Here is a 14619-nt window from a genome sequence, read left to right on the forward strand (position 1 = left end):
ACCACGACTTGGGGCTGCTCTCCCTCCCTCCCTCCCCCCCCCGCCGAAGGATCCCAAAAACACAGACATCATGGACCCTGGCACCCGGGAGGTAACAGACCAACCGTGAGTCTTTCTCGTCCCCACAGAATCTCCTATCTGTCCCCCTAACTATTGAGTCCTCAATGACTACTGCTCTGCTCCTCTTCCCCCTTCCCTTCTGAGCAGCAGGTGCCCCACTGCTTTCCCCTGCTAAGTCATCCCCTCCAACAATATCCAAAACGATATACTTATTGTTGAGGGGAATGGCCACAGGGGATTCCTGCACTGCCTGCCGGTTCCCTTTCTGTCCCCTAACTGTCACCCATCTGTCTTTTTCTTTTATCTGGGGAGTGACTACCTCTCTGTAAGTCCTGTCAATAACCCCCTCTGCCTCCCTAATGATCCGAAGTTCATCCAACTCCAGCTCCAGTTCCCTAACGCGGTGTTGGGTGTACTTCCCACAGATGTAGTTAGCAGGGACACTAGTGGTGACCCTTACTTCCCACATTCTGCAGGAGGAACATTCCACTGCCCTACAATCAATTAAAAGATCTGGAATTAAGAGTCTAATGGTGACCATGAATCCATCATCAGTTGGATTTTTTTTTAATGATTAGGGAATTTGAATTTAATAAAAAGCCTAAAGAGGACCATAAACCATTGTTGACGGTCATTAAAACCTGTCTGGTTTACTAATATCCTTCACAGAAGAAAAATTACTTGCCTTAGCTATCTGGTTTACATGTGACTCCAGCCACACAGCAATGTGATTGACTTTTAACTACGCTCTGAAAATGGCCTAGCAAGCAACTCAATTATATCAACCACTAGATCATCTTAAAAAGGGAAGAAAGCAGACAGACTACCTGGCAAAAATAAGCCACTGGAAAGGTCAACAGCAAACTCAGTCCCATCAACTCTACAAAGTCATCTGTACCAAAACTGAGAGCGCTGTCCCCAGACAAGTCAGAAACAGCCTGATAATGTCATTTTTACAGTATGAATACTGGCCCACCAACAGGACAGACCCAGCAAAGGTGTGCACAATGGTAAACACTCAGGAAAGAATTGCCCTGGGAGTGTTGAACATTTACTCTGGGCTCCAAGTCGTCCCATAGAATCAGGTCAATTATGGACAAGGAAACTTCCTACTGATTACCACGTATTTCCCTCCCTCCCTCAACTAATGAATCAATACTCATCTATGTTGAGTACTAACAGGAGGGATTAATAAAGTTGGCAAGGGCACAGAATGTACTCTGGGTGGGTGACTTCAAATGTCCCTCACAAAGAATGGCTTGGCAGCACCACTCCTGACCAAACTCATGAAATCCTAAAGGATGTAGCTGCGAGACTGGGATTGCAGAAGATGAAGGAACCAACAAGAGGGGAAAATATATTTTGACTAATCCTGTCTAATATGCTAGCCACAGATGTACATGTCCATGACAGCATGAACAATTTACCAACTTTCAGTTCTTATGGAGACCAAGTCCCTCCATCATGTTGTGTAGCATCACCATTCTGTTAAATGGAATAGACTTGAAACAGATTTGGCAACTCAAGATTTGACATGAGACACTACAGGACATCAGCAGCAGAATTCTACCTCTACTGCACTTGTCTGTTTCTCTGACACACCTAAGTATTTGAATATCTCCCTTACAATCCTTACTTTTGTCCTTGGTTAAACCCAAATCTAATGTATTTGCTAATTCTAAAAGTATGGCCTTTTCTTTCCTTCTATACTTTCTTGGCAAATTTGAGAATCATCTTCAAATCCCAGAATGTCTTTAGCAATTTTAAGAGCCATTTCTCTCACTTTTAATTTAATCAACCACAAGTCACCCAAATTAAACAAACTGTCTGACCTACATTTTAGTTAAAGATCTAGGACACTAACCTGCAAGTGTTTAAATCTGCTGGGAAATTTTGTACACAAACTTATTCAAATCTGTATAAACCAGTTCAAATCACAGACCTGTGCCTCCAAACTGTTACGACACAGGATAAACTCTCCTGCTTAATTTAAAATCAGCAACATTGAAAAAATTTATCTGTGCAGTAATCTGTAAAAATCGAATGGCCAAGAACTATTTAAAGTAAAAATTAACAACTTTATTTCTTAAAGTATAACAGGGAATAATTAACTAACCACTATTTACAATTTCTTTCCCTAACCGGTCTTTTAGTTTCCCTTCTATAATATTAGTCTGATAACATGGCCAATTAAAATTTACAAAACAAAACTTGTGTGGACTTGTTGGGCCGAAGGGCCTGTTTCCACACTGTAAGTAATCTAATCTAAAAACTTCTTATCTCAAAACCAGGCAGCTGTAGGTTTTTGTCTTCAGATCTTCCTGTGTCTTCTTTTCTCCTTGTTAGGAATTTCTGTGTTACAGGTTACTGATCAAAAAGGGACTTTTAAGAAAGATATTTTTTCAAGCAGTCTCTTACATGCTAGGGTGTGGCAGATCTCCTCTCAACTGTTCAATTTTCCCCGGTCTTATATTCTGAGCATCGGATTGTGTTATTGGCTTTTAAGATTGTCAATATACTCAATTCAAACTTGATTGGGGTTTGTTATGTTTCAGGTATAATTTTAAACTGATTGGCCAAATTTAAATTTGGCCAAAGTCTTCAAGCAATGAACTAATTGAGTGGTTCGACCCAGTGTTACATTGTTACCATTTTTGAGTACACTTGGTGATGGGTCTGGTAGTTCTGCTGCTTTTAACTCTCAAAGTTATACCCACCTCTTCATAACAGTATAGCATCATCATTGTGTTACATGGAATAGACTTGAGACAGATTTGGCAACTCAAGACTTGACATGAGGTACTACAGGACGTCAGCAGCAGAATTGTACACAACCTGTAACCTTATGGCCCAGTACATCTCCCACTCTACCACTATCAAAACCAGAGAATCAATCCTGGTTCAATGAAGAACGTAGGGACACATGCGAGGAGCAGCACCAGCCATACCTAAAAATGAGGCAAAGACATGGTGAAGCTATGTATACCAACAGTAGAAGCTATAAGCCATAGCTTAAAAACGCATTTACTCAAACAGCTCCCAATGTCCTTCGTGTAAACATCTGAAAACAATACAAGTAAATCCTTACAATAAATACTATTACCAAACCATTTCTCAAAAGAAAGGGTGAAAACTTTAAAGTTTTGACATTAAAGTCTTATTCAGTTCCGGCCTCCTGAACGGTAACCATCTTGATAAAGTGCCATTCAAACTAGCCTTGGGTTAGTTTGCTAACCTTAGGAAAACTTTTGCAGCATTCAAAGAATTGGGCTCACAATTGGGTTTTTTGATTAGATTAGATTAGATTACTTACAGTGTGGAAACAGGCCCTTCGGCCCAACAAGTCTACACCGCCCCGCCAAAGCGCAACCCACCCATACCCCTACATTTACCCTTTACCTAACACTACGGGCAATTTAGCATGGCCAATTCACCTGACCTGCACATCTTTGGACTGTGGGAGGAAACCGGAGCACCCGGAGGAAACCCACGCAGACACAGGGAGAACGTGCAAACTCCACACAGTCAGTCGCCTGAGGCGGGAATTGAACCCGGGTCTCTGGCGCTGTGAGGCAGCAGTGCTAACTACTGTGCCACCGTGCCGCCCATAACTGGGTTGTAGGAGTCCAGTTCAAGGGACAACAGGATATTCAGAAATTCTAACATCCACCTCCATAAAAAGTGGAGATGGGTACATTCTGGCAGATTAGAGTACATTTCAGGCACCTGACAGGTACAAATACCAGTTCAAACCCAAACACATTGTGGGAAGATTAATATATAGGTTCAGCTAAAAGAAATCCTAAATATCTTGAAAACATTATAGATAGTTTATTTTAAGGTGATTTTAAGATTGATTTTATTTTTCTTCTCTACTGAAGTAATTTCAAAGTGTTAACTCAATTTCTCATGAGAGTGACAGTGTACCATTCTAGCTCCTCAGCTTCAAACTGCATCAGCATTTACTTTATATGCAGCTACACAGGTGAAATAAAAACAAAGTGTCATGTTATAACAATTGAGTTCATTAATGTTCATAAGTAACATCAAATTTGAAAGCAAGTCTTTAGGGTGATTCAATTGCTTTTGCAAAACCAGTATATGTACAGGACTAAAGTCAGATGAAGTGAGAATTTATCAATTGTAGTCACCAACTCTTGAAACTCAAACATATACTTGTGTCATTTGTGGTCACTCAGTAACACACATGACCCAACATTCTTCCATCAAAAGCTGTGAAACACTTCTCATTTTGAGAACAAAATTGCTAACAAGTATCTCTCAGCCCATTCTCACCTTACAGTGTTAGCAAAGATCACTTGACAATGAAATCAGACCAAGCTCCAGGTGTTTTGTTTCTTAAATGTAATCTGTTCCATCAAACTGAATGATGCAGAATTTTAGTTCATTTGCAGAACAGGTGATCTCAGCAAAGAAATTGTACAATATTGGTTTATAAGAATGGCTTTATGGATGAGAAACTTTAGTTTATGAGAGGAGATTGGAGAAATTGGGACAGTTTTCCTTGGAGAGGAGAAGGTTGAGAGGAGAATTTGCAGAAGTTTTCAAAGTCATAAGGGCTCTTGACAATGTAGATAGTTGAGGAGAAACAGTTCCCAATTATAAGAGGATCAAGAACCCTTGGGAACAAATGTAAAGTGTTTTACAAAATAAACAAACGCAAGGGAAAAAAAATCTTTTGTACACTGCAAGTAGCTAGATTCTGGAATGCCTTGTCTGGAAGTGTGATGCAGACTTAATTAAGGTTTTCATGAGGAGATTATATAATTATTTAAATAGAAATGATGTGTAGGTCTATTGGAAAAAAGGGAGGAGATTGACACCAAGACAAAGTGCTCAGAGTGCTGGTGCAGACACAATGAGTTGAACATTCTCCTTCTGTCAATATTAGTCAATGATAGTTATCCAAGCTTGAGGAACTCAGGTGCATGCAAGAGCAGAGGTGATAAATTTAAGGCAGAAATCAAACAACTTGAGACTCAGTATTAATCAAGTGTAACCAAATACTATACCTTGGCTTTAATGCTCCATATGCATAAGATGACCATGCAATGCTGGATTTCTCCCAGCACCTTTTATATTGATTCAAACGTGATTGGATACTTGCCCGCCTTCTGGGCTTTACATCTGCATCTTAAAAATAAAATAGATTTTTGATTTATGTTTTAAATTTAAGAGTCTGGTTCAGATATCCTGCATTGAAATTATGATGTTAAAAAATGACAGAATTTTAATTAACAAATCTGATTACATAGTAGTGTTTTGTTATTTTCCCAGAAACACATTTTCTCAGCATACGCCCAAGACTCTTGGCTGGATAGATACTTAGAGACACTGGCAGGATCATCTAGAAATTAGGGGCATAGCCTTAGGATAAGGGGCTGATAATTTAGGACTAAGTGCCGAAAACTTTCCTCACTGAAAGAATTGCGAATGTTTGGAATAGTCTACCCCAGTAGCAGAAGGTTCTGGATACATTACCATTGAATGTAAAAAGAAACCAAGGTAGACAGATTTTTGGCCTCTCAGGGAACCAAGGGATAAGGTGACTTGGCTGGAAAGTGGAAGTGAGGCCACTGATTAACTATGATCATACTGAATTGCAGAGTTGGCTCCAGGTCTATCATGGTCTACTCCCGCTTCTATTTTTTAAATATTCTTAAGAAATAAAGTAATTGGAACATAGGAAGGCTATTAAGCTCTTCAATTTCACTTTCCACTTACTCAGCTTAATAAAGGAAGGATGTTCTTTTGTTTACCCATTATTCCTCATGAACACCTAACCCAGATCGTCAAGTACAATAACACAATATCGATCCATATTTGCAGCTCCATTATTCAATATTAGGTCAGTAGTTTTTCAGCAGAGAGATTCCTTTGATTGCAGCAGGACAGATTCCACAAAGTGCATCTCTGCAGTTAATCCAGCAACCTACAAATGCCATGGAGTTTTCACTACAACATTCTTAAAATGGATATATATATACAGTATTTCACTCAGACATTTAAATAGTCTGACATCATGCCCATGATGAATTAAGTCATGACGAACAAAAAGGCATTCAAAAAAAAAGTTTATCATTTATGAATATAAAACTTAACGCACCATCTCCTGCACTGACTGTAGCTGCCTTAAGAAATGAAATCAAATGGAATTCATTGCCATCCTCAGCTTTTCCTAATTCTTAGAATCTTAATGCTAATAAAGCTAAAATTAGTCATTTTTGTTCAAAATCCATTCTAGACACTTCAGCACAAAATGCAGGCTGGCATTTTAGCTGAGGAAGTGATGTACTATCGAAGCGTAGTGTCTAGGGCAGGCAATTGAATAGTGATATTGTTACTGGACTAGTTAACCAGGTACACATGTTCTTTGGTTCAAATCCCACCAGAATAGAAGATAAAATTGATTGCAATAAACACAACTGGATTTAAAAGCCTAATGATGACGAATAAAACATTGTTGATGTGGTTGACTAATGTTCTTTAGGAAGGAAACAAAAGGAATTTTGTCATGTTGACTCTGAATTGCCCCGTGGAATGGCCTAGCAAGCCACTCAGTTGCACCAGAACTGCTAAAAGACCTGAAAGGAATGAAACCAGACAGATCACCCAAAATCAACCTTGACTTTGGAAATGTTAACAGCAAACCTCGCCCTGCTGACCCTGCTTAGTCTTCCTTACCAACATCTGGTGGCTTGTGCTAAAATTGGGAGAGTTGTCTCAGAGTAGTCATACTTGTAGGATCATACCTTGGAACCAGTGTTCCCTCTAATTTTCTTTCCAGCTGCACAGATCTCCTGAGCTCTTTGCATAGCACCAACTGCCATTCATGCTACATAAGTGCCAGATATTGAGCATTTCTACTTGACATTCAAAGGCATCATGATAGTTGTACAACTATGAAGATCCTATTGCTCAGCATTAAACAGAAACCAAAGTGGTTTGCAGTAGTCATATAAATACAGTGACTAAAAGAACAGCTGAAAAGGCTTGAAATTGCATAGCAAGTAACATGCTTCTGAATCCCCAAACCCTATCCACCATCTACATGACACAAGTCAGGAGAGTAATAGCATAGTCTCCTCTTGTCTGGATGAGTGCAGCTCCAACTACACAAGAAGCTTGACACCACCCAGGACAAAACAGCATGCTTGTCTAAAACCACATTCACTCCCTCCACCACTGACACCCAGTAGCAGTAGTGTACACTATCTAATGACACACTGTAGATATTCACCAAATCTCCTCAGAGAGCACTTATCAATCCACAACGAATAACATCAAAAAAGACAAGGGTACCAGAATAATGGGAATACCATCACCTGCAAGGTTCCTTCTAAGCCACTTGCGATTCTGATTTGCAAATATATCACCATTCATTACTGGGGCTGAGTCAAACCCCTGACAACACCTCTCTAACAGAACTGTGGCTATATTTACACCAAATAGACTGCGGCACAATTCAATAAAGTTAGCTCACCAGTTTGCATTCTCAAAAAGCGATTATGGATGGGCAATAAAGCTTCTCTGCCAGTGAAGCCCACATTCCCTGAACAAATTTTTACAATTATTTCTCATGAAATGATTGGCTCTCTCAAATGCATATAAAAAGTCCCACTCTATTAATCCAACTGTAGAATAGTCTCTGAGCATCCAAAACAATATTTATCTGACACCTAGCATAAGTGAAACTAGGTATTTGGTCACTAACATCATTGTTTGTCAGGTTGCATTCAAATTAGCTGTTGCCTTCTCCTACATTTCAAAAACAGCTCATTTGAAATGAAGTGCTGCTGGGATTTCTGGAAGTTATGAAATACCATTTGAACATTCCTGAAAAGAAAAATGTTACTGTGGCTTTTTATCCTATTCATCAGGTAAGGCTTATTGAATGTGAAATCATATTCCCAAGCATGAGCTTGTGCCTCTGGTTAATTTGTCCAGTGACATTATCAGTTTGCCACCTTCTCCCCCTCCTACTACTTTTACAAACAATTGATGGAATTCAGAACAAACACAATTTACACCTAATACACAAAAGATCCTAGCACTGGTTTTGATCCACACTTAACAACAATTATACGACCGTGTAAACAAACATCATAGATCATTTCATCATTCTTAATTTGCGGTTTCTGAGATCTTGTGCACATACTGGGTGCCACAGTTTCCAGCATAACAGCAGCAGAGACACTTCAAGGTATTTAATTGGCTGGAAGTGCTTTGGGACATCCTAAAAATGAGAAGATACACTCTTTCTTTTGTGAGAATAGATAACAAAGATGTTTTCACTTAGCTTATCTACACACTTATACTATGTAACCAGCTCTGATATTTGAGCGAACAGGTGGAATAACAGAACAAAGTTCCAGAACCTTTTTCAAATGATTTGAGCGCTGAACTGTCTGTCAAAGTACACCCTTGGCTGCTTACCCATAACGTGAACCTGAACTGCACTGTGCATTTACTTTATCAAACTCAGCAACTCCAGAACCTTGCAAGCCCTGATGCATACACTGCACTGCAAGAATGCAGTCTGAGATATCCTGTCAGGACTGGCTCAAGTTAACATGGCTATATAATGCATTATTCTTTGATAAAATCTATTTGGGAAATCACAAATCTGAGTAGTTTCATGAATATAATCATTCAATATTTACATCTTGAACTTTCAAAATGTAAATATCAGTTTAGTATGTAACAGAGCAAAGTATATACATAGAATTTGCAAGAAACAAGGGGAAAAAAGATGAATTGTGAACTATTTAATAATTACCTTTAGAAGTTATTTTTTTGTTTTCACCCTCTGTAGAAATTTTTTTTGCCTGCTCAGATCCAATACTACGCTTCAAAAATACTCTTTGTTCAATGTTTTTGGCTGTTTCTACATGGTTTATTTGCTGAATATCTTTCCTCTCTAGAGTACAATGTAATACTGAAGCTTCTGGTGCAATACAGATTTCTTCTGACCATAATGCTCCTATGTCTGGCTTAATCATAGGCATGCCTTCAGAGTCTTGCCCATCGTCAAATTGGTTTTTGTCAGGAAAGCCAGAGAAACATGCAGATGCTTTGAATGAGACAGTATTATATTTTGCCATTTCCTGTTTCCCACAACAGTTAATGGTTTCATCCACTTCTTTCTGATTTCCATTTTCTTTTACTAAAAGCACATCTGTTGGCTGCTGTTCTTTAGCTTGATGTTGACCTCGAATTTTCTGTAGGTGTTCCATATACAGAAGATATTTATCATAAGTATTCAGATGAGGATCACTGGTCTTTGAGGAAACTATGGAATATTTCCAACTATTTATTTGGTCAGAGTCCACAGTGTCAGAATATTCATTTGAACCAGCAATTGCTTTTGCTAGCAACATGTCTGATTTATTTTGCATAGAACTATCTCTGTGATTCCATGATGATATTTCATCAACATTACTGGCGATTGAATTAAACTGCGGTGTTATTCCAATCAGAACACATCCACATTCCATGCACCAGTTATCAGTTGAACAATTACCACTTGCACATGTTGGGCAGAATTTGACCAGATTACTTACAGGAGAGAGAGATTCAGTATATTCATCCATGATTTGGTCTTTCTCTCCTCCATTAGTCTGCTCTGTTATAAATCGTGGATTGGATTCTTGAGAGTAACTGGAATCAGAGGATAATAGCAAAGAGGATGGAGATGACATCAAAGTACTAGGTGGCTGATAATCAATTATTTTTTGCCTTATTTCATTTTCATCATGATTATGGTTTGTTTCTTTTTTTAATGGATCACTTCTCAAAGCTAGAAGATTTTGAGTCACTCTTTTGTCCAATATTTTGCCACTGACACATTTTGGACACACTGATGAATTCAAAAGCAATGCTTCACTTCCGTTTGTAAAATTTAAATTTCTAGATTCTTCAGAGAACTGTTCAACCCACAGTCCTTCTTGGAAATTACTGACTATTTTTGTTCCTTCACTTACGTCATTTGCTGATGTTGCTTCATTTGGGATTACAGTTGTTCCTTTGCATATGGTTGAAAGATCTAGTTTTGGAATAGCTGGTTGAGATTCAAATCTAGCATTTTCAAGATTTAATAAAACTTCAGTGAATCCTGCAGTTGCTGAATCTTCTGTTGACACCTTATGATTACCAGCTGATAAATATTCTTTTGACTCAAGAAGCTCCCATGTAAAATTACATTTTTCGTTGTCACAAAGACTTGATGCGCTGTGTTCTGTGGTGTTCAGTTGATTAATTGATTCAGGACTTGTTAATTGATTGGAGGTGTAACAACATGCTGCAGACAACTTTTTGAGTGTTATTGCTCTAGTTGACTCCATTCTTTCACTACTTCCACTGACATTATCTTCATCTGAGTTGCTTTCAAGAGGAGACCAGAAGTATTTATCCCGATTTAGTGCACTCATATCACCAATCATAAAATGGTGGTTTTTATTTGCCAGCAATTCTAATGGAGTTTCAGGCACTTTACCTTCTTCTACACCTCTAATTTTCCAGTTATTCTTTGAAGCATTATCTCCATGTGCATTTTCTTCTTCAGAAAAAAATCCTTTCCAAGAATTATCAAAAGTATGACCCTTGCTTGAAAAATCAGAATCTGTTGAATTATGTTGTTCGTCAACCAGTCTTGTAACTAAGGAGGAATTCTGAACTAATGTCCTACGAGTTCTTAATAAGTCAAGTGAGCTACAGCTATCAGAAGATCTGGAAGCATCTGCAGAGTAATGAGACCCACCCAATCTTTCAGTGGAAGAGTTGGTGTGGATACTTTGATCAGTATCCTGAGAATAATGAAAAGTACTTGACTGTTTAGTTTCAGAATCTATGTGGCTCACAAAATCTTTTTCATTTAATGCACAAGTGTTTTGAAATATTGGGATGGTCATATCTTTCTCACTATTTTTTAGGATTTTCTGAGCCCAGCTTAGAATATGCCTGAGCTTTTGGATCTCTGATACAGTTGGATTTTGCAGCAAATTATAGTCTGGTTTTGGCAAGCAAATAATTGCTTTGTCATTCCTAGAGAGTGCCAATGATGGTTCTAAATCACTATGATGGTCCTTTTCTTTATCCTGAATTCTTGTATGTTGAACTGATTCATTACAACCAAATATTTTTATTTTGTCCTCAGCATTTGGCAAATTTTCTTTTGGTGGATAACTCACGTTATGTTCAAAACTTTCTTGTATGTCAATAGCTTCTGAACTGCTATCAGCTGCAGATATATTTGTGCAGTCATGATTAGGGCCTACAAAGTAAGCCAAACGTTTTGCTCGAAGTGTCTTCAGTTCGCGTGTGCGAGGAGTGTCTGTTTTTAGGATGGTCTCAGCATTTAAATGCTTTGATGTTCTTGTAGCTGTAAACATATTCTGCAATATATGAGAAATAATATTATTGCATATGGTAAATAATAACAAGAATACACAGAGGGAGGTAAGTATTAATAACAAATACCACTCCTAGTTGTTTGAATGCTCAATTGCGATATGCCCATCTCTAGCTGACCCAGTTTTTATTGTTTATCTCTAGTTTACCCTGAGATGGTGAACCACTGGAGTCCATGTGCTGTAGGCTGACCCAGAATGTCGTTAGAGAAGGAATTGCAGGACTTTGACCCAATGACACTCAAGTAATGGTGATATATTTCTAAATCAACAAGGTGGCTTGGATGATAGCTTGTACGTCGTGGTGCTCCATGTATCTACTGCCCTTGTCCTTCAAGATGGAAGTGGCCGTAGGTTTGTAAGATGCTGTCTGAGGAGTCTTGGTGAATTTCTGCAGTGCATCTTCTAGATGGCACATACTTCTGCTACTGAGTGTGGTTAGTGGAGGGAGTGCATGTGGTGCCAATCAAGTGGGCTGCATTGTCCTTGATGGTGTCAAGGTTCTGGAGTGTTGTCTGTATGAATACAACTCCAACAAGTGGGGTGTGTTCCATTACAGACCTGGCTTGTGCCTTTTAGATGGTGGAGACACACTGGGCAGTCAGGAAGTGAGTTACTCAATGCAGTAATCTCAGCCTTGACATTCTATTGTAACAAATACATTTTTCTGACTAGTCCAGTTGAGCTTCTGGTAAACAGGAAACCCCCAGGATGTTGATAGTGGAGGACTCCAATAATGGTAATACCATTGAATGTCAAGGGGCAATGGCTTCATTGGCACTTATTTTAGATGCCATTGCCTGGGGAATTTATGTCACATGAATGTTACTTGCCACTTGTCAGACCAAGCCTGGACATTTTCCAGGACTTGCTGCATTTGGACTTGGAATGATTTAGTATCTGAGGAATCACAAATGCAGATGAACATGGTGCAATCATTGCTATTTCTAACCTTACAATGGAGGGAAAGTCATTACTGAAGCAACTGAAGTTGGTTGAGCCCAGGACTGTACCTTGAGGAACTCCTGCAGAGATGTTCTGGAGATGAGATGACAGACCCTCCAGCAATCACAACCATTTTCCTACATGCCAGGTATGACTCTAATCAAGCAGAGTGTTTTCCCCCTGATTTTCATTGATTCCAGTTTTCATAAGACTCTTTGATGTCACACTCTGTCAAATGCAGGTTTGAAGTCAAGAGATTTCACTTTCATCTCACCAGCTGAATTCCATCATCTACAAGGCCCAAGTCAGAAGCGTGACAGAATGCTCCCCATTTGCCTGGACTGGTGCAGCTGCAACATCACTCAAGTAGATTGATAATATCCAGGACAAAGCAGCCTGCTTGTTTGGCACCACATCCACACCCTCTACCATCCTCAACAGCCATGGTGTGGAGGTACCATTGTTGGACTGGGGGACACAGTTTAAAAAAAAATCACAACACCAGGTTATAGTCAAACAGGTTTACTTGGAAGAACAGCTTTTGGCATGCTAGCTAGCTACCTGACCAGGGAGCAGCAATCTGAAAACCTGTACTTCGAAATAAACCTGCTGAGCTTTAACCTGGTGTTGTGTAATTTTTAACTTCATCCTCAACAGCAGCAGTGTGTACTACCTACAAATGCATGGCAGAAATCCAAAGATCCTTAGAAAGCACCTTCCAAACTTACAATCATCTAAAAGGAAGCAGATATTGGAGGTCCTCACAACCTGCAAGCTCCCCTCCAAGTCATTTACCATCCTGGCTCGGAAAGATATTGCCTTTTCTTCACTGTCACTAGATCAAAACCCTGAAATTGCTCCCTAACAGCATTGTGGGTTAAATGCAGTGCATGGCCTGCAGTGATTCAAGAAGGCAGCTCACCACCACATTCTCAAGGTCAATCATAGATAGGCAAAAAGGGTTGGCCAGCCAGCAATGCCCACATCCCACAAATGAAGTTTAAAAATGTTGTCAGAATCCATAGTCATGGCAGTATCCAGTGCCTCCAGATATTTGTTAATTTCAGATAGAGTGAATCTATTTGGCTGAATACTGGGATCTGTGATACCAGATCCCCCTCTGCAGGAAATGAAATGGATTATCCACTCAGCAATTCTGGCTGAAGATTGCTGCAAATGTTTAAGCCTTATCTTTTGCACTGAATAACAACAGCAATAGAAATCAGGAAGAGTATCTCAAATCAGGCAAAAGGCTAAGACTGGAATAAGATAGCTGATTGGAAGCAGGAGGAAAGGATGGCAAGCTGCACTAAAACAAATAATAACATTTTCTTCAAACATATTAATAGCAAAAGATTAGCAAAGAATAGAGTGGAGCCTCATAAGGAACAGGAAGAGTAAGCTGCTACCTGAAGCCAAGGGTATGATAGAGGTACTAAATGAATACTTTGCTTCTGTCTTTTCCAAATTAGAAAATGGTGACAATGACCCAGTTGAAAACGTGGGTGTTGAGTAACAGCAGTGTAGTGATAGATGAAGAAGAGGTGCTTAAAAACACTGGTTGCTCTCCAAGTAGAGAAATCGCCAGGCTCAGCTGGGATGCATCCTAGATTACTGAGAAGGGTAAGGGAGCAAATTGCAGAACTGATAGCAGAAACTTTCCAGGTCTCTCTAAAGTCAGGATTCATCCCAAGGGCATGAAGATTTCCAAATGTACTGCCGTTGTTTAAGGCAAAAGGTAATCCAGGAAATGATAGACCTGTCTGTCTGACTCAATTGCGGGAAAATTGATGGAGGCCGTAATATGGGAGAAGATAAACATACACCTTAGAGAAAATTAAGCTTATATTGGATAATCAACATGGCTTTGGCAAGTGCAGGTTATATCTGCCAAATTTAATTGAGTTCTTTGATAAGGTGACATGGGCAGTGGATGAGGGTAGCGCGACAGTTGTTGTCTATTTGGACTTTCAGAAAGCATTTGATATGGTGTCACATAGCAAGTTGGTTAGAAAGTTCTGAGAAAAAGTGAGGACTGCAGATGCTGGAGACCAGAGTCAAAAGGTGTGGTGTTGGAAAAGCACAGCAGGTCAGGCAGCATCCGAGAAGTAGGAGAATTGATGTTTCAAGCATGAGTTCTTTATCAGGAATGAGGGGGTGGCCCAAGGGGATTGAGAGATAAAGG

The 14619-nt window shown here is 39.4% G+C and overlaps 1 protein-coding gene across 2 annotated transcripts in view; it reads right to left on the minus strand.

Annotated features, from left to right (window-relative positions):
• Positions 1–14619, minus strand: part of LOC122561225 — a 151033-nt gene that overhangs the window by 128184 nt on the left and 8230 nt on the right. For both annotated transcript variants that reach the window (XM_043712843.1, XM_043712838.1), the window contains 2 exons: positions 8861–11474; positions 5094–5214 (listed from right to left, as the gene is read on the minus strand). In XM_043712843.1, the coding sequence (XP_043568778.1) occupies positions 5094–5214; positions 8861–11471 (2732 nt within the window). In that variant the 5' untranslated portion in view covers positions 11472–11474. The remainder of the gene's footprint in view (positions 1–5093; positions 5215–8860; positions 11475–14619) is intronic.

Source organism: Chiloscyllium plagiosum, chromosome 2 (assembly GCF_004010195.1).
Source record: "Chiloscyllium plagiosum isolate BGI_BamShark_2017 chromosome 2, ASM401019v2, whole genome shotgun sequence".
Lineage (NCBI taxonomy): Eukaryota > Metazoa > Chordata > Chondrichthyes > Orectolobiformes > Hemiscylliidae > Chiloscyllium > Chiloscyllium plagiosum.